The sequence below is a fragment of the Schistocerca piceifrons genome, chromosome 1 (assembly GCF_021461385.2).
Source record: "Schistocerca piceifrons isolate TAMUIC-IGC-003096 chromosome 1, iqSchPice1.1, whole genome shotgun sequence".
NCBI classification, from domain to species: domain Eukaryota; kingdom Metazoa; phylum Arthropoda; class Insecta; order Orthoptera; family Acrididae; genus Schistocerca; species Schistocerca piceifrons.
Window position 1 is genome coordinate 573,739,258 of NC_060138.1, and position 24,902 is coordinate 573,764,159.

At 40.8% G+C, this 24,902-nt stretch overlaps 1 protein-coding gene across 1 annotated transcript in view; it reads right to left on the minus strand.

Annotated features, from left to right (window-relative positions):
• Positions 1-1,834: 1,834 nt before the first annotated feature.
• The window catches only part of LOC124801714 (DNA-directed RNA polymerase III subunit RPC1), a 242,528-nt gene continuing 219,460 nt past the window's right edge, over positions 1,835-24,902 (minus strand). The window contains exons 24-26 of the mRNA XM_047263093.1: positions 19,484-19,652; positions 14,033-14,166; positions 1,835-2,143 (exon numbers count right to left, since the gene is read on the minus strand). Of these exons, the coding sequence (XP_047119049.1) occupies positions 2,065-2,143; positions 14,033-14,166; positions 19,484-19,652 (382 nt within the window). The 3' untranslated portion in view covers positions 1,835-2,064. The remainder of the gene's footprint in view (positions 2,144-14,032; positions 14,167-19,483; positions 19,653-24,902) is intronic.

The window sequence follows — 24,902 nt, forward strand, 5'->3', positions numbered from 1 at the left end:
CTATAGGTATTTGTATTAGTTGTCCGATTCCAACTGTGCCTCCTTGATATTATAGCCATAGGATACTACATTATTTCATTTTGTGAAGTGCACTATTTTACAGTTCTGAACACTTTAAGCAAGATGCCAATCTTTGTACCACTTTGGAATCTTATCAAGATTGGACTGAATATTTATACAACTTCTTTCAGACAGTACTTCACTGTAGATAACTGCGTCATCTGCAAAAAGTTTGAGGTTACAATTACTTTTGGCCGCAAGGTCATTAATATACAATACGAATAGCAAGGGTCCTAACGCCCTTCCCTGGGGCACGCCCAAAGTTACTTATACATCTGACTCACCATCCAAGATAACATGCAGCGCCCAACTAAGAAGTCCTCAATTCCATGACAAATTTCACTAGATTTGACATATGATTGCACTTTTGACAATAAGTGTAGGTGTGATACTGAGTCAAATGCTTTTCAGAAATCAAGAAATACTGCATCTACCTGACTACCATGATCCAGAGCTTTCAGTACGTCATGTGACAAATGTGCAATTTGAGTTTCACATGATCGATGTTTTCGGAATCCATGCTGGTTGGCATGGAGGAGGTCATTCTGTTCAAGACACTTCATTATGGTTGAGCTCAAAATATGTTCTAAGATTCTGCAACAAATTATTGTCCAGGATATTAGATGGTAGTTTTGTGGATCACTTCTATTACCCTTCTTGTAGACTGGTGTGATCTCTGCTTTCTTTCAATTACTAGGTATGGCTTTTTGTTCCAGGGATCTATAATAAATTATAGTTAGAAGGTGCAAATTCAGTAAAGAATCTGACAAGGCTTTCACGGGCCTTGCAGCTTTGTTTTTAACAATTTCAACTGTTTCTCAACACAACTCCCATATACTGATTTCAATCATCTTTTCAGTGGTACAAGGATTAAACTGGGGCAACTCTCCTGGGTTTTCCTTTGTAAAGGAACATTGGAAAACTGAGTTAAGCATTTCAGCTTTTGCTTTGCTACCCTCAATTTCAGTTCCTGTGTCATTTGCAAGGGACTGGACACTAACTTTGCTCTTTTACTCTTGTGCATTTATCTGTTTGTACTGTCAGTTTGTAAGTATGCAGCAAGTCCAGAAGTGTATTAAAGTTCTCTGTATTTTTCTTTGTGTCTATGTTCAAATCCAATCGTCAACTTTAAGTTGAACTGAGTTTCTCTTGAGTATTTCCAATCCTTTCCCAGAAAAATTTGGATAATATTTTGTATGCTAATTGCCAGAAATGACACTCATTTGTAATTCTTGCCTTTTGAGTGTAGCTACTTTCTAATGCACAAGGTGATGGCATCCTATAATGCATTCTTCCAGAATCTTTTGTGTCTTCAAAATGTGTAAAACTTTTGGATAACAGGCTACAATTGAGTCAACACAGATAAACTAACCAAGAAACTCAATCCAACATTTTTTATGATTAAAAATATCTTGTAGTGTATTGACTTGATTTGTTCAATGTTCATTCACTTTCTCAGTGGTGCCTGTGGAACACGACAAATAAATTAATGAATCTGAATGTTTACATCATTAAAATGTACATACATGTTTTCTAATTAAGAGTTTTAGTGTTGTATACAAGCACAGTTAATCAAACACAATCATAATGAAAATAACAGTTCCACAAAGACACACAAAGAGTCAGCTGTTACCTACAAAGTAACAAATCACTGAAAAGATTGTTTTACGCTCTTTGTGTTAGAAATTATGTTCCATTCCTGATATGAATATGTTATAGGTATAAAAAACTCACATTTACAACAAGGATCACAGTAAATAAGATGTACAAAACATAATTTAAACATTTCTGCATTTCACACTGAATGTTACACAGACCTAACATACTCTCAATAAGTGATACAACCAACAATACTCGAACACTTCACATATGATCTCCTCATACACAGTCATGGCAGAAAAATCTCTTATAAATTACATCACAGACAAATACTGATTTTAAATAATTTACATGTTTGTACATAAGTGTATGTTTTTGAACAATTCAATCATTTTAATCTACAAGTCATTTAGGAAGAGGTTTATGAAATTCAGGATTGTCAAAAATCAATGTCCTCTTCTGTGGTGTCGTATCATGATCAGCTGTACACTCTGTTAAGGAAATAAAAATGAACTATTCTCACTTACATTAAAGTTGTAAATGATATAACGTATGCAGATGTGTAAGCGTGTGTGTGTGCCCACCCCCTCCAGCCCCTCCCCGCCTCATACTCATACACACATGCGCATATATATATATAAACAAAGATGATGTAACTTACCAAACGAAAGTGTTGGTATGTTGATAGAGACACTAACAAACACACACACACACACACAAAATTCAAGCTTTCGCAACCCACGGATGCTTCATCAGGAAAGAAGGAAGGAGAGGGAAAGATGAAAGGATGTGGGTTTTAAGGGAGAGGGTAAGGAGTCATTCCAATCCCGGGATTGGAAAGGCTTACCTTAGGGGGGAAAAAGGGACAGGTATACACTCGCACACTCACTCTCTCACACACACACACACACACACACACACACACACGTCCATCCGCACGTATACAGACACAAGCAGACATATGTAAAGGCAAAGAGTTTGGGCCTGATAAGAAGAAGCAGCAGCAGCTCAGGTAAGGTAATGTAAGGTAATGGATACTGGTTGGTTTAAAAGATGGGGGGAAGGACCAAACTATGAGGTCATTGGTCCCGTGTTCCGAAGGAAATAATGCCACAAGGGTGAGAATAAGACAATGAGACAACAAAAAACAAAATGAAAGGAAGAAGCACTGAATGGCAAGAAACACTTGAATGGACAAAAGGGGACAAGAAAACCACAAAGACACAAGAAACATGTAGAAGAGGTTAAAACAAGAAAACAGTTTACATGGCTGGCCGACCATGAGCATAAAAAGGAAAAGCCAGCTACTCTGCAACACATTAAAACCCCCACCCTGAATGCATCAGGGTGGAGGACACACAGGGACAAAGGACATGTGCTAAAATAATAAAATTCACCCTCACGAATAAAATGTAAAATTGAAGCTGCTGTTGAGGCATTGTCATCCAACACCAAAGATAGGGTGCTGAGAAGGTTGAAAGTACGCCGCAGAGCAGCTAAAAGTGGGCATCCAGCAAGAGACAGATGACCATCATTCGTGAGCCGCAGTGACACCGAGGTAGGTCCTCACGACGGAGGAGGTAACCAAGAATCAGACACAGATGGCCAATGCGGAGCCGACAGAGAACCACAGAGTCCCTGCGAGAGGTGCACATGGAGGTCATCCCCACATTTGTAGTTTCCTTTAATGGCACACAGCTTGTGCGTACTGAGGTTATGCCATTCTGTCTCCCAAAGCCGCAAAACCTTCTGGCATAATACTGAATTCAGGTCAGTTTCAGAGAAGCCGACCCCCCCAAGTGTTTTCTGCGTAGCCTGTTTGGCCAGCCTGCTGGCAAGTTCGTTGCCTGGGATTCCAACATAACCTGGGGTCCAGACAAATACCACTGAACGACTGGAACATTCCAGAGCAGAAGATGGACTTCTGGATGGTAGCTACCAAAGGATGACAAGGGTAGCACTGGTCAATAGCTTGTAGGCTGCACAAGGAGTCGGTACACAGCAGAAATGACTCGCCTGGGCACGAGCGGATGTGCTCAAGAGCATGAGATATGGCCGTCAGCTCTGCAATGAAAACACTGCAGCCATCTGGCAAGGAGTGCTGTTCAATATGCCCTCCATAAACTTAGGCAAAGCTAAAGTGACCATCAGCCATCGAGCCATCGGTGTAAACCACTTCATGGGCCAGGTACATGTCGAGAATCGAGAGGAAGTGACAGCGGAGAGTCACAGGGTTAACTGAGTCCTTATGGCCATGTGAAATGTCCAGGCGAAGTCGCGGCCTAGGTGTACACCATGGAGTTGTATGTGAATGAACCTCAAGAATAGGTGGTAAAGACAAGGACTCGAGTTCGGAGAGAAGGGATCGCACACGAACTGCAATTGTAAGTCCTGACCTGGGCCAACGATGCGGGAGATGAACTGCCGTGGGAGGGAAAGGGAGATGGTAATTCGGATGCGCAGGAGAACTACAAACGTGTGCAATGTAACTGGAGAGCAATTGCGCACGCCTAACCTGCAATGGAGGGACTTCGGCCTCCACCAGGATGCTGGTCACCAGACTTGTCCTAAAAGCTCCTGTTGCTAGGCAAATGCCACATTGGTCCACTGGGTTGACTAAATGCAACGCTGAGGGTGCCGCTGAACCATAAACCAGACTCCCATAGACAAGGTGGGATTGAACAAGGGCTCTGTAGAGCTGCAGCAGCACAGAGTGATCTGCACTCCAGTTGGTGTTGCTCAGGCAGCGGAGGGCATTGATGTGCTGCCAGCACTTCCGCTTAAGCTGACAAAGGTGAGCAAGCCAAGTCAATTGGGCATCTAAATCCAGTCCCAAGAATCAGTATGTCTCCACTACAGTGAGTAGATCGTTACTACGGTAAAGTTCTGGTTCCGGACAAATGGTACAACACAGACAGAAGTGCACAACACACAACTTTGCAGCCGAAAACTGGAAACCGTGGGCTAGAGCCCACGACTGCACCTTTTGGATGGCTCCCCGTAGGTGCCGCTCAGCAGCACCTGCACTGGTGGAGCAGTACGAAATGCAGAAGTCATCTGCATCAGAGACGGAGAGACAGATGGCACTACAGCTGCTGCTAGATCACTAATGGCCACTAAAAATATAGATACACTCAATACGGAGTCCTGCAGGATCCCATTCTCCTGGATATGGGGCGAACTATGGGAGGCACTATTTTGAACATGGGAAGTATGAAGTGACAGGAAATTTTGGATAAAAATTGGGAGTGGCCCCGGACACCCCACTCGTATAATGGGACAAGGATATGATGTCGCCAGGTCGTGTCATATGCTTTTCGTACATCGAAAAAGACAGCAACAAGGTGTTAGCATCTGCAAAAGGCTGTTCGGATGGCAGACTCGAGGGATACAAGGTTATCAGTGGTAGAGCGATCCTGGTAGAAGCCGCCCTGACCTGGAGCCAGTAGGCCACATGACTCCAAAACCCAGCCCAACTGGTAACACACCATATATGCCAGCAGCTTACAAAGAATGCTGGTGAGGCTGACAGGCCAATAGCTATCCACATCAAGCGGGGTTTTACTGGGTTTAAGCGCCGGAATGATGGTGCTCTCCTGCCACTGCATTGGAAATATGTCATCGCACCAGATCTGGTTGAAGACGACGAGGAGATGTCACTTGCAGTCAGATGAGAGATGTTTAACCATCTGACCAATGATGTTAATGCCAGGGACACCTGTTGGGGTCTGGTACCCAAAAACTCGTTTAATCTTTGCCCAGACTTGGGAAGGTGACGTATGGCACCCAACGGTCGACACGTACCTCTCCCAACACTGCTGTTTCCGCCTTTTGATAAGCTGGCGAATGCGGGCAAAGAGCCGTTTAAAGGCTATGAGGTGCTCCAGGGAAGGGTGCCGCTTATGCCGTTGTACAGCTCGCCTACGTTCCTTAGTTGCCTCAGCGATTTCCAGCGACCACCAAGGGTCTGTCTTCACCGGGGGCACCCAAAAGAACGAGGGATCGTGTTTTCCGCCACAGAAATGATCGTTGTAGTTACCTGCTCAACCACCACATCGATGTTACCATGTGGGGGAGATTCAATGGTGACAGCAGAGGTGAAGGCTTCCCAGTCCGCCTTGTTTAAAGCCCATTTGGTCAGGCGTCTGTGGGCCTGACACTGGGACTGTGATAGGAAGATGGGAAAGTGGTCACTATCAAACAGGTCGTCATGTGCTCTCTAATGGGTAGTTGGGAGAAGGCCAGAACTGCAGACTGAGAGACCAATGGCCGAATATGTGCCATGTGCCACACTGAAATGTGTCGCGGCCCCAGTATTTAAGAATGGCTCAAATGGCTCCAAGCACTATGGGCCTTACTGCTGTGGTCATCAGTCTGCTAGAACTTAGAACTACTTAAAGTAACCTAAGGACATCACACACATCCAAGCCCAAAGCAGGATTCGAACCTGCGACCGCAGCAGTCGCGCAGTTCCAGACCGTAGCGCCTAGAACCTCTCGGCCACTCCGGCTGGCCCAGTATTTAAGAGGCAGAGGTCGAGTTGTGACAGTAAATTTTCGACATCTCTGCCTTGGCCAGTAAGAACTGTGCCACCCCACAAGGGGTTATGAGCATTAAAATTTCCCAAAAGTAGGAAAGGTTTAGGGAGTTGATGAATCAGTGCAGCCAATGCATTCAGGGGTACTGCACCATCTGGAGGAAGATATATGTTGCAGACAGTTATTTCCTGTGTCGTCCTTATCCTGACAGCCACAGATTCAAGAGAGGTTTGAAGGGGGCACAGGTTCACTGCATACCAAGTTCAGGATATAGACACAAACTCCAACTGACACTCTATTATATTTGCTTCAGTTCCTGTAATATCCCTTATAGCCATGGAGGGCACGGGTCCCCATTGCTGGGAACCAGGTTTCCTGGAAGGCAATGCAGAAAGCAGATGTAAAGTTTAACTGCTGCCGTAGCTCAGACAGATGGTGGAAAATGGGAAGGCATGAGGCGCACAAGAGGGCAGGTAATGCCTCAGGGTCACCTGCTGCCTCCGACTGAGTATTTGGAGCCATTTCTATGGTGGATGAGGCATCAGTGAGATCCAGGTCCGCAGAGGATGCTAAGATCTCCACTGCATCCTCAGATGCAGAACTGATAGGGAGTGATGCTGTTGGGGCCACCAGAGTGTTCCGTTTCTTCGCAGACTACTTCTTAGTTTGCTTGCTCTCTCGCTTCTCTTTAGGGGTTTGCTGGGTAGATTTCTCCAAAGCAGCTTCAGACATGGACGAAAACCGTGAAGCTCTTCATCCAGCAGCTTTTGGCTCCTTGAGCCACTGGTGAGTGTCTGCCGTGGCATTAGTGCAGACCTTGGGAGAGAGGGCCCCTTCCACATGCTGAGAGGAGCCCGAGGAGGCTGTTGCTTCTCAGTCAGGGGAAAGGTGACCAATGTCCCCTGCGTTTAGGGGAGGGGGGTGGGGGGCGCTTGCTCCCGAAGTAGGTGCTTTGGCAGCAACGGAGGAAGATTTGCCCCCTACTACCAAGGGGGTGGATGTATTCTGATAGCCTGGAGGGACCACTGTTTGTGGCACAGAGTGAGGAACCACTGGCACTTGGGACGGTGATGGTGATGTAGCTGAAGCATATGTTGACATCAACCAAATGGAGTGTAATCTTTCGAATTTACGTTTAGCCTCTTTGTAAGTCAACTGGTCCAGGGTCTTGTACTCTATGATTTTCCACTCCTTTTGGAGTACTGGGCAGTCTGATGAGCAGGGGGAGTGGTACTCTCCACAGCTGATGCAAGTGGGAGGGGGCATACATGGGTTATCTGGGTGCAGTGGACGTCCGCAGTCTCAACATGTGGCACTGGAAGTGCAGCGGGAAGACATACCCATATTTCCTACACTTGAAACCCCACATAGGGGGAGGGACGTATGGTTTAATGCCACAGTGGTAAACCATCACCTTGATCTTTTCACGCAATGAATCACCCTCAAAGGCCAAGATTAAGGCACCGATAGCAACCCTGTTGTCTTTGGGCCCCCTGTAAATGCGCTGGATGAAATGAACACCCTGCCATTCTAAATTGCCGTGTACCTTGTTGTCAGACTGCAAGAGGTCACGAGGGAAAATAATCCCAGCTTGTCACAGGCGAGTAATGCTTGGGATTGGGCTGGGAATGCTGTCTGAATCAAGACTGTGCTGTTTCCCATGTTGGACAGTGCTGTCACTTCTCCAAACTTATCCTCAAGGTGTTCAATGAAAAATTGAGGCTTCGTAGGTAGAAAAGAGTCCCCATCGGTTCTCCTACAGACTAAAAACCAAGGCAAATATGGCTCTCTCTGTTCTGTAGCTCTACGTTCCTCCCATGGTGTAGCGAGGGAGGGAAACGGTTTAGGGTCATACTTGTTGGCATTGTATTCTATCTTGCCCTTCTTAGAGACTGCTGGTGCCATACGGTTACCAGCAACAGATGACATAGTCTGCTTCATTGTGGGTTATCCGGCCTGATGCCACCCACTCTAATCAGAGGCTCTCCCCGCGGGCGGCACCCAGCCACAGCAAAGACCAACTGGCATGACAGCTGTTGCTGGGAGTCCTGAAGCCCCATGAAGACTGGCGTCTATTCCTTGGCATACATGGGGAGTTTACAGCTCAGGCATCAGCAGTGCAATCCCTGTGTTGTCAGGGGGCTACCACCAAATGGGTACATAATGGCTCCACTACAAAGGACTGGCTACCATGCTGGATATTGGGTACAGAGAAATCCAATATTGTCATGGGGGTGGAAGAGGACAGGAGACAATGGAAGAAGATGACATACCCCAGAAAGTGTCCTCGCCCAAATAGTTGAATCGCAGGTGGAGATGCAAAGCCATGACAAGAGATTCAGGAGATCGAATCTAAGGGCACTCATGCACCACGTAAGGCATCCTTCACCATATGGCCTGCACTTCTGTAGAATTTTGAAAGTGGCAGGTCAAACCATAGGTGATACCTGTAATAATAGGGCCAAAAAGTATGAAACTCCTTTTAGTCGCCTCTTGCAACAGGCAGGAATACCTTGGGCCTATTCTAACTCCCGGACCCGCATGGGGGGAGGCATACTGCAGACATCTTTGAACAATAAATGTTTAACAATTTAACTGTCATAGCAATTCAATGTTAGCAAACATTATGTTCAGTGGCAGTCCCAATGTTTATTAATCCTTTTGCTTCTACATATGTGCACTTTGTATTACATGCTGTGTGACTTTTGTTATAGTTGAACTGCTCATCAAATGCTGATGCCTGTGCTGACAGATGGCATTTTGGGTGATATGACATATTTATTATCCAATTTCTTGAATACTATTACGTGAAAAGACTATTTTTACACATCTTACAGTCTGATATCTTCACCTGATAAAGAAATGAATTTCTTTTTGTTTTTAATCATACTTACTGCACTGCACCAAATTAAGTAAAACACTGCACAATATTTTAAACAGTTTGCAGAGGTAAAAACTCATTGCATAAACTTTTAGGTTTGATTTTAGCTCGTACATTGAAGTGAATGAAATGTAAATAAGGTATCGGAATTTTACTCAAAATTGAGGGCAGAACAGTATCTCATTTGATTTTCGAGATATTTGGTTTTATGTCCAACAGATGGTTGGGTGTGATGCGCTCAGTTTCGTTCACACAGACTATCCAGCTGCTATGAAATACTTATCATCCATTTTGAGAAAACAATTAGGTGGAAAAATTTTATTTTTGCATATCTTACAGTCAGATATCTTCACCTGATAAAGGACTGAATTGTTTTTCATTATAATCCACAGTTACTGCGTTGCATCAAATTAAGTAAAACACTGTCCAAAATTTTAAAAATTTAGCAGAGGTAAAAACACATTGCATAAAATTTGTGTATGGTTGATTTTAGCTTGTACATTGTAGTGAATGAAATGTAGATAAGGTAACAAAATTTTATTTAAAACTGAAAGCAGAAGGCTACCTCATTTTGTTCTCGCAGTATTGGGTTTTACATGCGAAGGATGGTTGCACACCATGTGCCTGTTTATGTCCTGGGGAATCGCAAATCATATGGTCATAACAATGGTCATATCTTATAAATGATTCAAGATATTGAAATGAGGTTTTCTACAAATGGAAGCATGCAATGAGGCGTATATTTTGTATTATCAATAGTCAAAACCTTTTTATTTGGTGGATATGGAAATAACTCGTACACAGCAGTGAGAAGTTGGCATCAGGAAGCATTCAGATGTTCACAGCACTGAAGGAAAATCCAAGCAGCAGGAGTATACATGACCACAACATCCAGGGAATGGTGTAACAAGATGTTTATACATGCCCACAGCAGTGAAAGTGTTAATTGAATACACTCACTTAAAACACAAACACCATAATAATCTTACACCTATCGAATAGCTTTCACCCAAGTCTCCAAGCACGTAAATTCACTGGACAAAAGGTAATCATTTGGTACATTGAAGCCAATAGTATTTTTCATGCTGATCGTGATGAAACAAGGAGGAATGTGTGGTACCAGTATGGAGAGGGAAAACTAGAGTACTGGGTGCTCCTAAGGTTATAGTGTGGATTAAAGACATCTTTCATGGTGTATTGTCACATACAGTATTTGTGGTAAAATATTGCAATCTGCACGAAATTCATGTCCAGTTGTGGCTGTACCTTGACCATGACAGACCTTGAATGCAAACAAGAGGATAAAAATTCCATTTCTATGAGAAATTGCTGTGAAACACCAACACTGGTTCTGTCTGACCCATTTCCAATTGCATACTCCAAAAAGAATTATACGACAAAGATATTTGGAGAAAAGATTCACACAACAGGTCCTTGCTGGCTCTTGCTTACAAATTTTCCCCTGTACAATGGTCAAAGAAAGACTAACGGTGGAGGTCTGGAAATATGAAGTCAAGTGAGCGTATTTCAGTCAGTATTGAGGTAATACTTGGCACTGTCTTCCCTATAAACCTCAGCAAACTTCTCAGGAGGACTTTCCACAATGGAAGAGACAAGTTGATAAAACAAATCTGAGTGCTGATGGACTAGCTTTTGCTATAACTGCTAGAACCACCTGAAACAAAGCATCAAATGTCAGGAGCAGGAGCCACACAGCCAAGCCAACCTGAATGAATTGTTGCAAGAATCATTATAAACTATCTACTTTCCGAGTAGGGATTTGATTTTGTTTTAGGAGTGCTAGTTACTACATGTAATCCAACTTGACTTTGTTTCAGCTACCATTTTAAAACTGATTTATTCACTACACAGCCACACAAACCAGCAAACATGTATATTACCATCATGCCTAAAGTCTTACTCAGAACTGACATCAACTTCAACTTGATCACGTCACCGTGATGGTCATGCATGCACTGTGTGCAGCACTTTTGAAATTACCCTTGTATATGCACAATGTAACCTTGCATTTTTTTGCTGCAAATGTTGAATGTTTAAACACATGTTCACCACCAGGCACATGCTATAGATAGAGGAGGGCTGTGATGGAAACAAGCCCTGCCTCCTCACTGAAGGGCAAACAATATACTGGAAACAATTTTACATTCACAATACCCACTAGAATGCAACAATACAGTGTATCTTTTCCTAGCTAAGGTTGGCAACAGGCAGAAATAATCCACCCTGGTCCAAAAACATCTGAAATTCACTGATTCTTCCACTCCCAAATCAATGGCAAGTTATATTGTGTGTATAATATAATTTCCTAGGCAAGAAAGCTTTGGATGTAAACAGTACTACTGCTCCCTTCTGTTGGTAATATTACAACTTTTATTTGTCAATCACAATTTAAATTTTGTTCTTGAATAATTGCATCCTTACAGGCAATATTGTGAAAAAGATAAATTGCTGCTCACCATATACATGCGAAGTTGAGTCACAGGCAGACACAACAACAAGATTGCTACACATTTGAGACTTTGGCCAAAAGGCCTTTTCTACAGCAGAAAACACACACATTCACACAAGTGCAAAACAAAACGCGCGCGCACGCACACACACACGCACCCACGCACGCACACACACACACACACACACACACACACACACACACACACACACACACACACAAAAAACCAGTGTATGGCCACTAGGGCCAAAATAGTGGTCTCGTGTGTGTGTGTGTGTGTGTGTGTGTGTGTGTGTGTGTGTGTGTGTGTGTGTGTTTTCTACTTTAGAAGAAGACCTTTTGGCCAGAAGCTCAAATGTATGGCAGTCTTTTTGTTGTGCCTGTCTGTTAGTCATTATTCCATCCTGGTTATTCCATTGTTTGTATCCTTATTGGAGTAGTATGAAAGAAAGAGATGAAACTATAAAAAAAAAGGAAATAATTCTGTACATACATCTTCCTGATATCAAGGAAGCAGTTCTTAACTAGGGGATATGGGGCTATAAGAATTAAGAAATCATAATGCCAGGGAACACATTATGCCTGCGCCAAATGGGAAGTGTGTAAAAGTCATTTACACTGCCAGTGAAATGTTAATGCTACATTAAATTTAAGCAAGACTATTCTTTAATTGAGACAAACATGAACACCACACGTATGTCATGAGGCTCTTACTCAATACCTAGTGATGCACCAGAGGTTAAAATAGCACAAGAATTATAGCAAAAACCAAGTTTTTAATGAATGAACTCTATTCAGAAGAACTGTGGTAAAAATGACAAGAATAAATGCTGTAAAGGACTGAATCAGTTTTATATTCATTGACATAATAGTTTAGAAATTTGTAATCATACTACAAACCTAAATAAGTTTTTTTTTACAGCAGTTTCCACCAGTTTTTACCAGAACAAAGTGGTTAATGATAATAATGGCAACAGAGAAGGCTAATGTTTTGTTTGAACTTGAGTTGTATTGGCTTTTACAATGGTGAAATGCCACTTTAGAACAAGGCTTCAGAAAGATGTACTTGGTGCCAACTCCATTTGGCAAGGCATTCACAGTTGAAAACCACCGGATGCCTGAATGCCCCAGTAAATGGGCTGGCAGTGACTGAAGAAACAGTTGAGCATTTGCAAGTGAGGTGTCTAAGTAACCCACATGTCTATGCAGAAAGCATGTAGACAGCTAAACATTCCACAACTGGCTATTTATAAGAACTAATGGTAATGACTGATGCAGAAACCTTACTGGTAGAAAGTCCGACCAAGGATAATGAGTAAAATATTAACTGATGGGTCAAAAATAACTGATTACTCTCTGCTTCTTCAGTCCACCTGGACTGAATGATATCATGATCATATCGGCTTATTGGCTCTTAACACTTCAACAGTATGGAGAGACAACAATATTTATCTTATGAACATAACAAAGAAGGTGGCAAGCAACAGGAGTATGAGGTTCAGTGAACTTTCTCTGCTTGTCAATGGGCCAAGACATCCAGCAAAATAAGTACATGAACTTCCTTGCAAAGGATTCAGTGCCCTATGAGCATTTCCTTATCCATGATTTTAATGCCTCTGACAACAGCCCTGGAATTAAAGTGAGAGCATACAACACTAAGAAGACTGGCAAGAAACACAATGGCACAGAGACTGCCAGTACATTAATCTGCATCCTATTTCCCACAGAGGAGCATGGTTTATGGTTTATATATTGGACATGCAGTAGAGGGCACTTCCGTCATATGGATGCTTTTCCTCATTCCAGTTCCCTTTGAAGACTAGGTGTTAGTATCCACTTGTTCATGCAACTCAAAATTAGAAAATCATTTATTTTTGGGCAGTACTACAACCAGGAAGTCACACTTTCCAAGAGGCCTATCAAACTGAAACACCAGTTCCTCATTACTATCGCCTCCATTCTTGCATCAGAAAATACAAGCGGCAGAAACTACATGGATTTTTTAAAAGATTATAGTTGTACATATGATTGTAATCTGCACTAATTCCCACAGAGAGTTTCTGCACTATCCCATGGACCACCAGATAATTATGCTATATCTACATAACACTAAACTTCTACATGATGTAAGCTATCATATAACCAGACAGTTATGTAGCAGATTCACTTCAGAACAAATTGAGTGTGTTTGTACTATTTGTTGGTGTTTTCCTCTGGATAATCTAAAATAGTAATTGTATTTGTTGCCAGTGTTCATGAAACATGATTGTTATCTGTTATCAGCTACTGTATGCTCTGTAAGTCTTCACATAATTATTTTAATCATCCGATGCACCACTTCCTTAAAAAGCTACTGGCTGCATGATATGTACCCCAAACACCAACAGAAAATAAGTTAAAAAAAATCAAGGATCATTTGATGTGGGTATCATGTTTTCTAATGTAAAGTGTTTAAAAAACTCAATAAAATCTTTAAAAGGATATTTATGTAGGAGTTTGAAGATTCCTGTTCCAATGGACATGGGTATTCCCATAATTATTGATTCGCTGACACCAGTAATAGCATCTTTCTGGCCGTAGTAAGCTGCATCAAATAGATGATCAGCAGTTTTTTCAAACTGTAACAAAAAAGATAAAATAACATTTTAGTATTTAAATAATACAGTGTACAAAAACACAGATTGGCTAGCATTGAAAGTGTATCACTTAGTAGCTGCATTAAGATCTGAACTATGCATAACAAAGAAGTGAACTGTACAAAAAGAAAATAACTGTGCTATTACCCCTTACAGCATACTAAAAATGCTGGTTATTGTATGATAATCATTATTGTCTGATAATAACTTCACTGATTATTTGCATAAACATAAGGAATACTTATTTACTATAGCAGAAGTTACAGATGGCATTGGTTAGCTAAGGGTAATACATAATCTTATAACAGTATTTAACATTTAAGTTCCTCAGGTCCTTACACCACCTTTCCAGCTTTTCCTCTTACAAAAAAAGATTATTATGGGAATGCTACTGACTGAATACTGCTGAACAAGACTTTATCAGCCACATCATCATGCGCCAAGTTCTCACATTATTAAAGGTCACATCCTGCTGTCAGCTCATTCAGGAACAAATTTAAAAGGGACTCATCTCATATGTGAAAAAGAGGCATAGATACAGGAAAATGCGTGAACGGTTACTACACATCAATCAATGAGCATTCAACATTATTTAGATGATCAATTTTTTGTAAATTTCCTTCCCCCCCCCCCCCCCCCCCCTAAATAACAGGCTTTGTGGTGCAGATTCTTCTCTTCCAACCTGCATGCATCAAACACTCTACTGAAAAATCATAAGAGCTGCTCAAAATAATGATAAAACTATTTTTCATTCAGAAATTATGGGTGAATATTTACTAGATAAATTAATGTACAGGGTGATTATAATTAAAGTTAAACTTTAAAACCACTGTAGAAATAACACTACTCGTCAGAATGACGTCAAATTGCAATGGAATATTATCAGAGATGAGGGAAAACATATGACAGAAGAAACAAAAATAGTGTGAAAATTGATCAGTAGATAGCGCTGTATGTGTCAGAATACGTATACAAAAACACGTCATGCGCATGACCCATTGAAGTTGGTATAAACACGCCGGTTACACAGCGTTGGTGTTTAAGACTTACACTTAGTAAAAATGGTATCTGGCAAACATCTTTGTTGGCGAAACCACCGCAACAACTATTGCTTTGTGTGCGGGAAATTTACCCCAGAATTTCAGAGAAAGCCAATCAATGATTTAGTTCAGAAGGCATATAAACTGTATTTTGATCATACTGTTGGTAATCCAAGATAATGAGTTTTGCTCCTCATATTGCCTGCATAAGCTGTCCTTCAGTTTAACCAAACGGTTGGGAGGAAAATGTCGAGCCGTGTCATTCGCTGTTCCAGTGGTGTAGTATGAGACTAAAACCATTTTTCAGACTGCTTCACAATTATTGCAGGGCATTCAAGAAAAACTAGACATAAAATAAACTGTCCAAATGTATCTTCAATGCATCTGCCTGTGCCCCGAGATAAAGGGTTGCCTGTTCCTGTCATAATTTCCAAACCACATGTTTACACATTGGGTTCATGAAATGATGATGTTTTTTGTGCCTAAGGGATAGCCTTGACACCTAGAAGCACTATACAGTCAAGGAATGGCCTATGGAAAGTAAAATGTGGAAACACTCATTGGCTGAGTCCAACAAAATCATTTTGCCTCCTCCTCACCTCAAGTAGGGCCTTATGTAAAAGCTGTGGGTATAGGAGGTTGGGGCATCATTCACTTTAAAGAAAAGTTTCCTAACCTGAGTGAAGCAAAGCGAAATAATTTATCTTTCTTGGAATACAAATAAAAAGAATTCATGAAAGATACCAAACTCAAAAATAAATAATTAGCTGCTTCGTCTTCTTTCAAAGCAAGATGATGGGATTTTGGGGCAAACAGGAAAGATGATAATTATGTTTTAATTTTGAATGATACGCTAAACACTACAAGCACATGCAGTGTAACATGTCGCTAGAATTTACTTTTTATATTTGCATCTTATCTTGCTAGGGAGCGTGGTGAAATGTCAAACAAAAGAAGAGCATTGTTGACACATTTTATGACTACTATAGAAGATTAAAGTTGAAAATATGTTCTGAACTAATTTTAACCTACTACTGGTGTCATGTCCATATATACACATTAAATAGTATTGGGTTCTCAATGTCTGAATACGAATTTCTTAGTGTTTTCATTCTGTCACTGTTCACCAGTACTGATTTTGCTGTCTATGAAATGTGACCTGACAGAGATAAACTAATTGCAACAGCGAATTCAGTGTCCCATCAGTAACTAAATCCAGCCATTTACAAGGGATATTCAGAAAGTAGGGAACGTTTCGGCATTAAAAAAAAACTAAGTACAAGAAATAAATTTTATTATATACATCTGAAAGAGCGACTGACATACTGCTTTTCCATACAGTCACCAAAAACATTAAGGCACTTATCATAGCAGTGGACAACCTTTGAAAGACCTTCGTCGTAAGATTCTGCCACCTGAGACTTGTGATAGCCTAGCTTTTGAGTGACAATTTCAAACAACAAATTCCATGAAACTTGGGGAAAAGAAAGTGAAAGTTCTGTTGTTAAGCAGTGGTGGTTTTCACAAATCGTTTCATCAACTTTAATAAAAAGGTCATCAGTCACAATGCTCACGCGTCCACTCTTCTCTTCATCATGAATGTTGGTTTGGCCATTTTTAAACTGAATGCGCCATTTCTGGACGGAACATTCACTCATTACGTTGTTACTGTACACTTCACACAGTTCATGATAAATTTCTATAGGTTTTAGGTTTTTTGCCAACAAAAACTGTACCACAGACCGCAGCTCACAACTGGCATGATTTTTGATTGCAGCACACATTTCAAATTCAAATATCGAAAAAACCAGATGCACAGAAACATTCCCGTTGTCACGGATGGATGCCGACCTAGCTGCTAAGCACACACATACCAAAATATACACGATTGGTGCGCGCCTTCTCAGAAGTTATCTTTTTCCTTACTGTAACTTTTCTTCAGTATTCAAAGAAGACTTGCTTCATGCAACAATAGGAAATATAAGGTGTCTTCCTCTTCTTTTTGGGTCACAGGTGAAGTGTGTTTGCATTTTGCCAATTGTTCTACAATGACTTTGGCTCTTGGTTTTGCTACACCCAAAACATGGTGAATGGAAGCACGAAGTTTACAGGTACGTGAGAGTTATACACTTGTTTTTCCGTCTGTGGTGGCACTAACGAGTTTGCACGCTTTTTCAAAAAATAAAACAGCTGACTTAAGTACTGCCTGTGCAGGAATTGCGAAGGATAAATACATTCATCCCACTTACGTCCAACATGCAGAAAAACAATGCCATCTGGCCATTGTTAGATATTTTGTGCAGTTGAATACTAGGCTCACTTCTCATCTAGGGCATCAGCAACACTTAAATTATAGTATGACATTATTTATGGTTTTCCTGTATAACCATCTCTACTTTCATCATGGTGCATTGAGAAAATTAGAATCACTACCCTTTTTTGGCACAAATGGAACTAAACTTAGATCATGCATGACTACATACATAGCAGAACCAACTTCCTTGCTTGTCCTTACAGTAAGAATTCTTGTAGAATTTCTCTTTTATTTTTTTCATTATTACTTCATACAGTAGTCCTCTTGACCTGAGACATATTGCTTAATTAGTTAAGCTAAACCAGCTGTATGCAGTAATGTTGACGTTTGTTCAATCGGTTTAGCTAGCCTAGAGTTATTTATTGGGACTACTTCTCTGCTGAGTAAACAAATGCATTTAACAGATAACCTGTGCGAGTATCAGTAAGGCACATAACTTTTAAGCCATACTTGCATGTTTCATTCAGAACGTATATTATGAATCTGCATAACACGAAATCGTGCCAGCGTTTCATCTATACACGCACATTCTCCAATACTGTAAAACATTTGACATTTGTTAATAAATTTTGTAGAAATTTCTAATATTCATGCTGCAGGATTGTTTTGCTTGCTTTCAAAACAGGTTGCATGATCGTCAAATTTCAAACATGTTAAAAGTGTGTCAAACCAGCTTTTGGGTGTAACACACACAAATATGTCTCATCCAGTACGATCTGGGGCATAAAATGATTTGTAAACTTTTCTGCTGGATTTGAAAACAGCTGAATAAAATAGTAAATTGAAAAATTGTTCTAGTTCACATAAATCAGATTAACACAAGACATTTACATTAGTTTCAGGCTTTTCTTTGTTCATTTTTATATTAGTCCTTTTCAATATCATACTCAAAAAATATCGTCTGTTAAAGCACATTCCAAATGGCAAGAGGATCTGGATTATTATCTACTTGAACAGGTCATCACACTGTTGGCAAATGAATGGTGTTATGCTGCCAAACACAGGATCACTCAAAAAAGAGGCTTTGATAACAAGCAATATTTGTTTTGAACAAATATATTTCTAGCAGGACCTTTAGCTAAAGATTCTGTCTCTACACTTCTGTCTTCATCACTTTATTCACTTCTTTCACTCAACGAATTCACAAGTGGCATAAAAAGTTTGCCTTCAGTTTCACAATGTTCTGATTCTCAATTAAGTTCACTTTCAATTTTCTTGACACTATCTGATCTGACATCACTTTCTAAACTGTTCTCCAACCATTTTAAAAGAGTATTTTCAAAGTCAGGGTCGGTAACGTGAACAGTAGACAAAGACCTGGCTGACAAATCTACAACACTAAGTCCCAGACATCATGTTCAAGTGAGGAAGTAAATTAGTTTCTAAGACTAATATCATTTTTATGCTTTTCAGTAGTGCAGTGACATGAATTTTACTTTAAGATTCTTCTGTGATGCGAGAGTGGAGCACTGAACACTAATGCTCATTGGCACGGCTCATCCATTAGGAATGGCCTGCAGTCATAAAGGTGTTGTACCTCCCAATAATCGACACCTCTATTATACAGCCTGTAACAAAGGTCATCTTGAAACTTTGTCTACTGCACTCATCTAACATTATCAGCTCTCATATTTTAATGTACTCTGAGCTTATTGCTGGTTCTATAACAATACTGTTTTGTCCTTTGAACTTGGACATAATGAGTCTTCATCAACTGCACCCAGTTTTAGACATCAATTCTCATTACATTGGCTTTAAAAATTACGCAAGTGCTTAGTCAGGTATAGGGTGTCACTGAATGTCTTTTTTTACTTCGTCTTTTAAATAAGACATTGTTCTGTATCTTATTATCGCCAATACTGAGAACTTTATGTGCCTGTTTCTGAAAGATAGAAAAAATACAAAATAATTGAGAGTATGTTATAATCAGCTAATGTATACTTACAGAAGCCAGGTTCAGAATAGATTCCTTCATCTTGGCCAGCCCATATCGAGTGATTCCAAGGACTTCCCCTCTGCTAGTCATGAGATCTGCGACAAGCATTGGATGTCGCCTATCGATACTCATGCCATGATTTTCCATTACCAATTTTATCTCTGTCATTATTGTAGACCTAAAGGAAATAAAAAAATTCCTCTAATATGCTTTTTCTTCAGTAATGGAAAATGGTGAGAAAGCAAAGAACCGTATGCAAACAATCTATATCTACATCCCTATTATGAATATCAGTGTAAAATGTACAGCAGAGAGTATACTTAATTGTTATTTAATACAGACACTGCAAATTGCACACTAAAAGGATAGCAATGCTCAATGAATTTAAAATGAATGATGACTTACTAAAATACAAATTGTGTCTGGATAGCAGCACTCCTATAGTGATGTGTTGTTTTTTTCCATTTTATGCACAATATTGTGACGACCAACCCAACCATCTTAAGGAAAAACTCGCAGCACCTTAGTAAGACTCCTATTTGTCCCAGTGGGCTCAAAAGCAGCCAGTTTAGGTGGGCGCTAAACTTTTCAGCACCGTTACCTCTGTACGTTCCAAACTTAGGCAGCATCAGGATTATTGTTTTTGTGAACTTCTTCGTAGTGCACATTTCACAACATGTGATTTGGACAACACTACAACAATGGTACAAAATCAAGTGTTGTACTAAACTCAACTAAAGTATTGATGAAATCTACCAAATGATTCAGTAAGGCTATGAGGACAATGCTTCATCATATTGTCAACTCTAAAGGTCGGTGGAGTCATTTAAGGAGGACCAGGAATGGTGGATGGGCGAACAGCAATTAGTAAGAGTGACGAAATGCGTCTTGTGTCCGCAATACTTAGAACACTGACTGCTGAATGAGCATATGGATGATTGCAAAGACTCTCAATATTCTAAAAGCGACCAACCACAACTGAACATATGGAAAATGTGCATCGAGCTGGCCACCAAACTGATGAATGACAAACACAAGAACAACTGAGTGATGATCATCTTTAAGAAAATGTGCAAATCGAATCCTATTATTTGGAAAATGTTTGTACTTTCAAGAAAATAAGAATGTTTCAATAAGATCCTGAGATGGAATTCCAACATTCTGAATGAAATACCTTGGTGTCCCTTCACCCCAAGAGGGCAAGAGTGAGACAGTTGAAGTGAAAGACCATGCCAACTGTGAATCTTCCTGGCTGATTAAAACTATGTCCCAAAATAGGCTTCAAATCTGGGATCTTTGCCATTTGTGAACAAGTGCTCTACTGACTGGACTACCCAATCACGACTAACAATCTGCCCACACAGCCCCACTTCAGCCAGTGCTACTTCTCCTACTTTCCAAACTTCGCCCAGGTTCTCCAGCATACTTCGTGGGACTAGCACTTCTGTATATTGTGTAGAAATGCAGCATAGGAGATTGTTTACAGAATGGATATTTTCACCCTGCAGCAGAATGTGCACTAAACTGAAACTTCCTGGCAGATTAAATCTACGTGCCTGACTGGGACTCAGACCTGGAACCTTTGCCTTTTGTGGAGAAGTGCTCATACTGATTCTTATTCAAAATTAAAGAGTTTAATTTAATTTTTCTATTCTTTTGTCGCAAAACTGGCAATGGCTTCTATTTACATCCCGGCACTTGGTGCTGAGTAAATGTTTCCATCGGTTCCAGTGACACACCTCCAAGTTTTGTCTCACATTAGTTGTCGACACAACTTTTGTCACAGAACATTTGATGACATGGTATTTTTTTCTGAACCGTTTCTGATCTATCTCACATAACAGTAGTTTCTTTTAGCTCCAGGGCCCAACACTTCTGTCCCGCAACTAGTGACAGTGTCCACATTTTTGTCCAACTACTGGTGATGGCTTCGACATCTTCTTCCCACCACTGGTGACATCTGTCACATTTCTGTCCCAACAATGGCGATGGCTTCCACATTCTCATTCCACCAATGGCGTCGGCTTCAACCTTTTGTCCCACTATTGATGATGAAACTATGCTTCATCCCACCATTTACAATACACATGCATTGCCTGCAGTGTCACTGTTGGCTCCAACACCACCATCCAAAGCTTCATCCCATCGATTGGTCACATGGAAGAAAATTTTTCAGAATCTCCAGCACTGCCATTGGCTTCTGCATCACCTCCCAATGATTTGTCTCATGAATTGGCAATGGGGCCACAGAAATTTTCATAGGTTCCAGCACCGCCTATGGTTCCAGCTCCCTCTCTCAATGTTTCATCCTAGCAGTTGGCAATGAGTATGTTCACCTTTGGCATATAAGTGACTTCCCAAGTCCTATCCATCTTGCATGACATGCAGCAGATGTAGCAAAGAATTTTGGAGAAGCTGGCCAACGTCAACAAGACACTGGAGGCTCCCAGCTGCCATCCCCATGCACCTTCTTGATCCACCACCTATGTGCATCACTGCCGCAACTTTCTCCTCCTCACACAGCACTAGAACCTTTGACCAACTCTTTCCTCATGTATCGACGTCACAGTAGCTTCCACCAGCAAACATCAATCCGTGCCTATTCCCTACCCCTGGCCACCCGTGCCTAATCCATGCACACAATTTCTGATCCTTTTTTCTGTGCATAATCTACAAACTGTTTTATGACTATCCTTTCCATGCCTAATGCATGTACTCATTTCCTTACACCCCAAGTGTCCTTACACCAGTCAATGCCCTCAGAGTATAATTAGTTTACATCCTTAGTGCATGGGCACCCAACTATGCCCTCCAGGGATATTTTTACATCCCTAGTCGTCCTGCACTCTTCCATGCCCTCCAGGCACAGCCAGTTTACATACTAAGTGCTTCCGCATTCATCTATGCCCTCCAGGCACAATCATTTTATTTCCCTAGTGCTCCCATACCTACCTATCCCTCCAGCACAACACTTTTACTTCTCAGGTGCTCTTGCACTCCCATCCGCCATCCACGTGCACTTTGCCCATATCCTTCCCATAGTGTTCTTGTACCTGTATTAGCCATCTGCAAGCAGTCTACCTCTTACACAGGTGTTCTCAGAGATTTATGCAACAGGTGGAAGGTTCTAAAATTGTTGTTTTCGATACAAGAAAACTTGAGCAACTCTTGTTGATTATTAATGAAAATAACCAGCAAGATTCCCATTGATTCCTCAAAGTGAAGAAATAGAAAATAAACTTTAAAAATGATCATTGAACTTTAACACTGTTTGCTTACAAAACATTACATCTGATCATATTGGCAGATGTATTGCATTACTTTCATCCATCCTGTTTTTTAAAGCATAGTTAAAATTTAATAACTTGTGTTTTTAAAACTACATTTTTACACTGTTAAGAGTAAAATGAAACACAGGCCAGCATCCAAAGAAATAAATGTGGGAAACCTCCTGAAACAACTTTATTTCTTTGGATGCTGGCCTAGAATTGAACCTAGGTGACAGTATAGTGTGCTTGCTGTGTTCCATCTCACAGAGTTTGATAACATTCAGTTTCTAGAAGTGGAGGTTTTCTCCACATTAATTTTTCACACCTTTTTTCCTCACTTCCAGGACGGAAAAACGTGTTTTCTATTTTCAGTTAATGCATTTGTCCCATACATGAAGTGCAGATGTACACAGCAATGGTATTGCAAGACTGCGTTCTTCATAGTCTACTATAAGCATTCTCTGATAGTAAAATTAAATGTTGTTTCAGCAAGCCATGACCAGTCTTCTTCAACTACATACAAATCATAAACTACCATTATCATTAAGTTGTTCAGCATTAGGAGATGGGTGTGCTCTTGTGCGAACTGGTGACCAATGTTGGGCAGGTGTTCTGCAGCCATATTAATCTGTGCTGGAAATAGATGTCAGAATTTGCATGTGATAGTGTGTTTTATTTATTCATCCATAGATCATTTGGTACAATAGTATCAGAAAAGCCAGAAATATACAGACATAATATATACATATAAAGTATTAACAAAATAGGATTGACACAATTAATAAAACGTTCCAGGCTATTGTGTCGTGGCTAAATGACTTTCACATTTAAACCAAATGTTTCATTCCCATTCACATCCTTGCTCACAACTGACTCCAGCAAAATTCAGTTTCCACATGTTTCCACAGAGTGGCTTGATATCACATGTTTCGAATGCGTGAGCACGGTAGGCCATTGTCAACTGCCGTCTTCTGCTGTTGCTATCACCCCGTGGTGAAAGACTGGTACACATCATCTTCAGCACTAGAATCCTAATGTCATTCAGTTTCAAGCCTTCCTCCTTCCTACTGAAATTCCTGTGGTGTTTATGATCTCTATGGCCTCTCCATATAGCTTTTCATGTTACCTGATTGTGGCTGCCAGTACTTGAGTCCTATCAAAATAAATGTGATGGTCTATTGGCCACAGAGCATGTTCGGCAACAGCTGATCTGTCAGTCTCCCTCTTCTGCAACTGCCCTTGTGCTCCTCTAGTCATTTCTTGACCATTCTCTTGTTGTACACACATACAGCTTCCTACAACAACACAGAATCCTGTAAATTCCCCGACAAATAACCATTCTTGAGCAATGCGTTGGTGAGATGTTCCAATTGTGCATCAGCAGCTCTGTTATGCAGATGTTCCTTGCTCTATCCGGCAACATTTTTATGATGTTTCACTTATGTTGTGGATGGTGGTTCAAATCCCAGTGCAGCTAACAGTCAGTATGTGTGGGATTTTGGTAAACCATGTGGTCTAAATTAACATCATCTTTCTTGAAAACGAGCACATCAAGAAAAATTTAATCTTTCATCTGCCTCCTCCTCCTCCACCTCCTCCTTCGGTAGTAGGAAAAGGGAGAGAAGGAAACGTAGTAGGTGAATATGGATTGGGGGTAAGAAATGAAAGAGGAAGCCGCCTGGTAGAGTTTTGCACAGAGCACAACTTAATCATAGCTCACACTTGGTTCAAGAATCATAAAAGAAGGTTGTATACATGGAAGAATCCTGGGGATACTAAAAGGTATCAGATAGATTATATAATGGTAAGACAGAGATTTAGGAGCCAGGTTTTAAATTGTAAGACATTTCTAGGGGCAGATGTGGACTCTGACCACAATCTATTGGTTATGAACTGTAGATCAAAACTGAAGAAACTGCAAAAAGGTGGAAATTTAAGGAGATGGGACCTGGATAAACTGACTAAACCAGAGGATGTACAGAGTTTCAGGGAGAGTGTAAGGGAACAAATGGCAGGAATGGGGGAAAGAAATACAGTAGAAGAAGAATGGGTAGCATTGAGGGATGAAGTAGTGAAGGCAGCAGAGGATCAAGTAGATAAAAAGACGAGGGCTAGTAGAAATCCTTGGGTAACAGAAGAAATATTGAATTTAATTGATG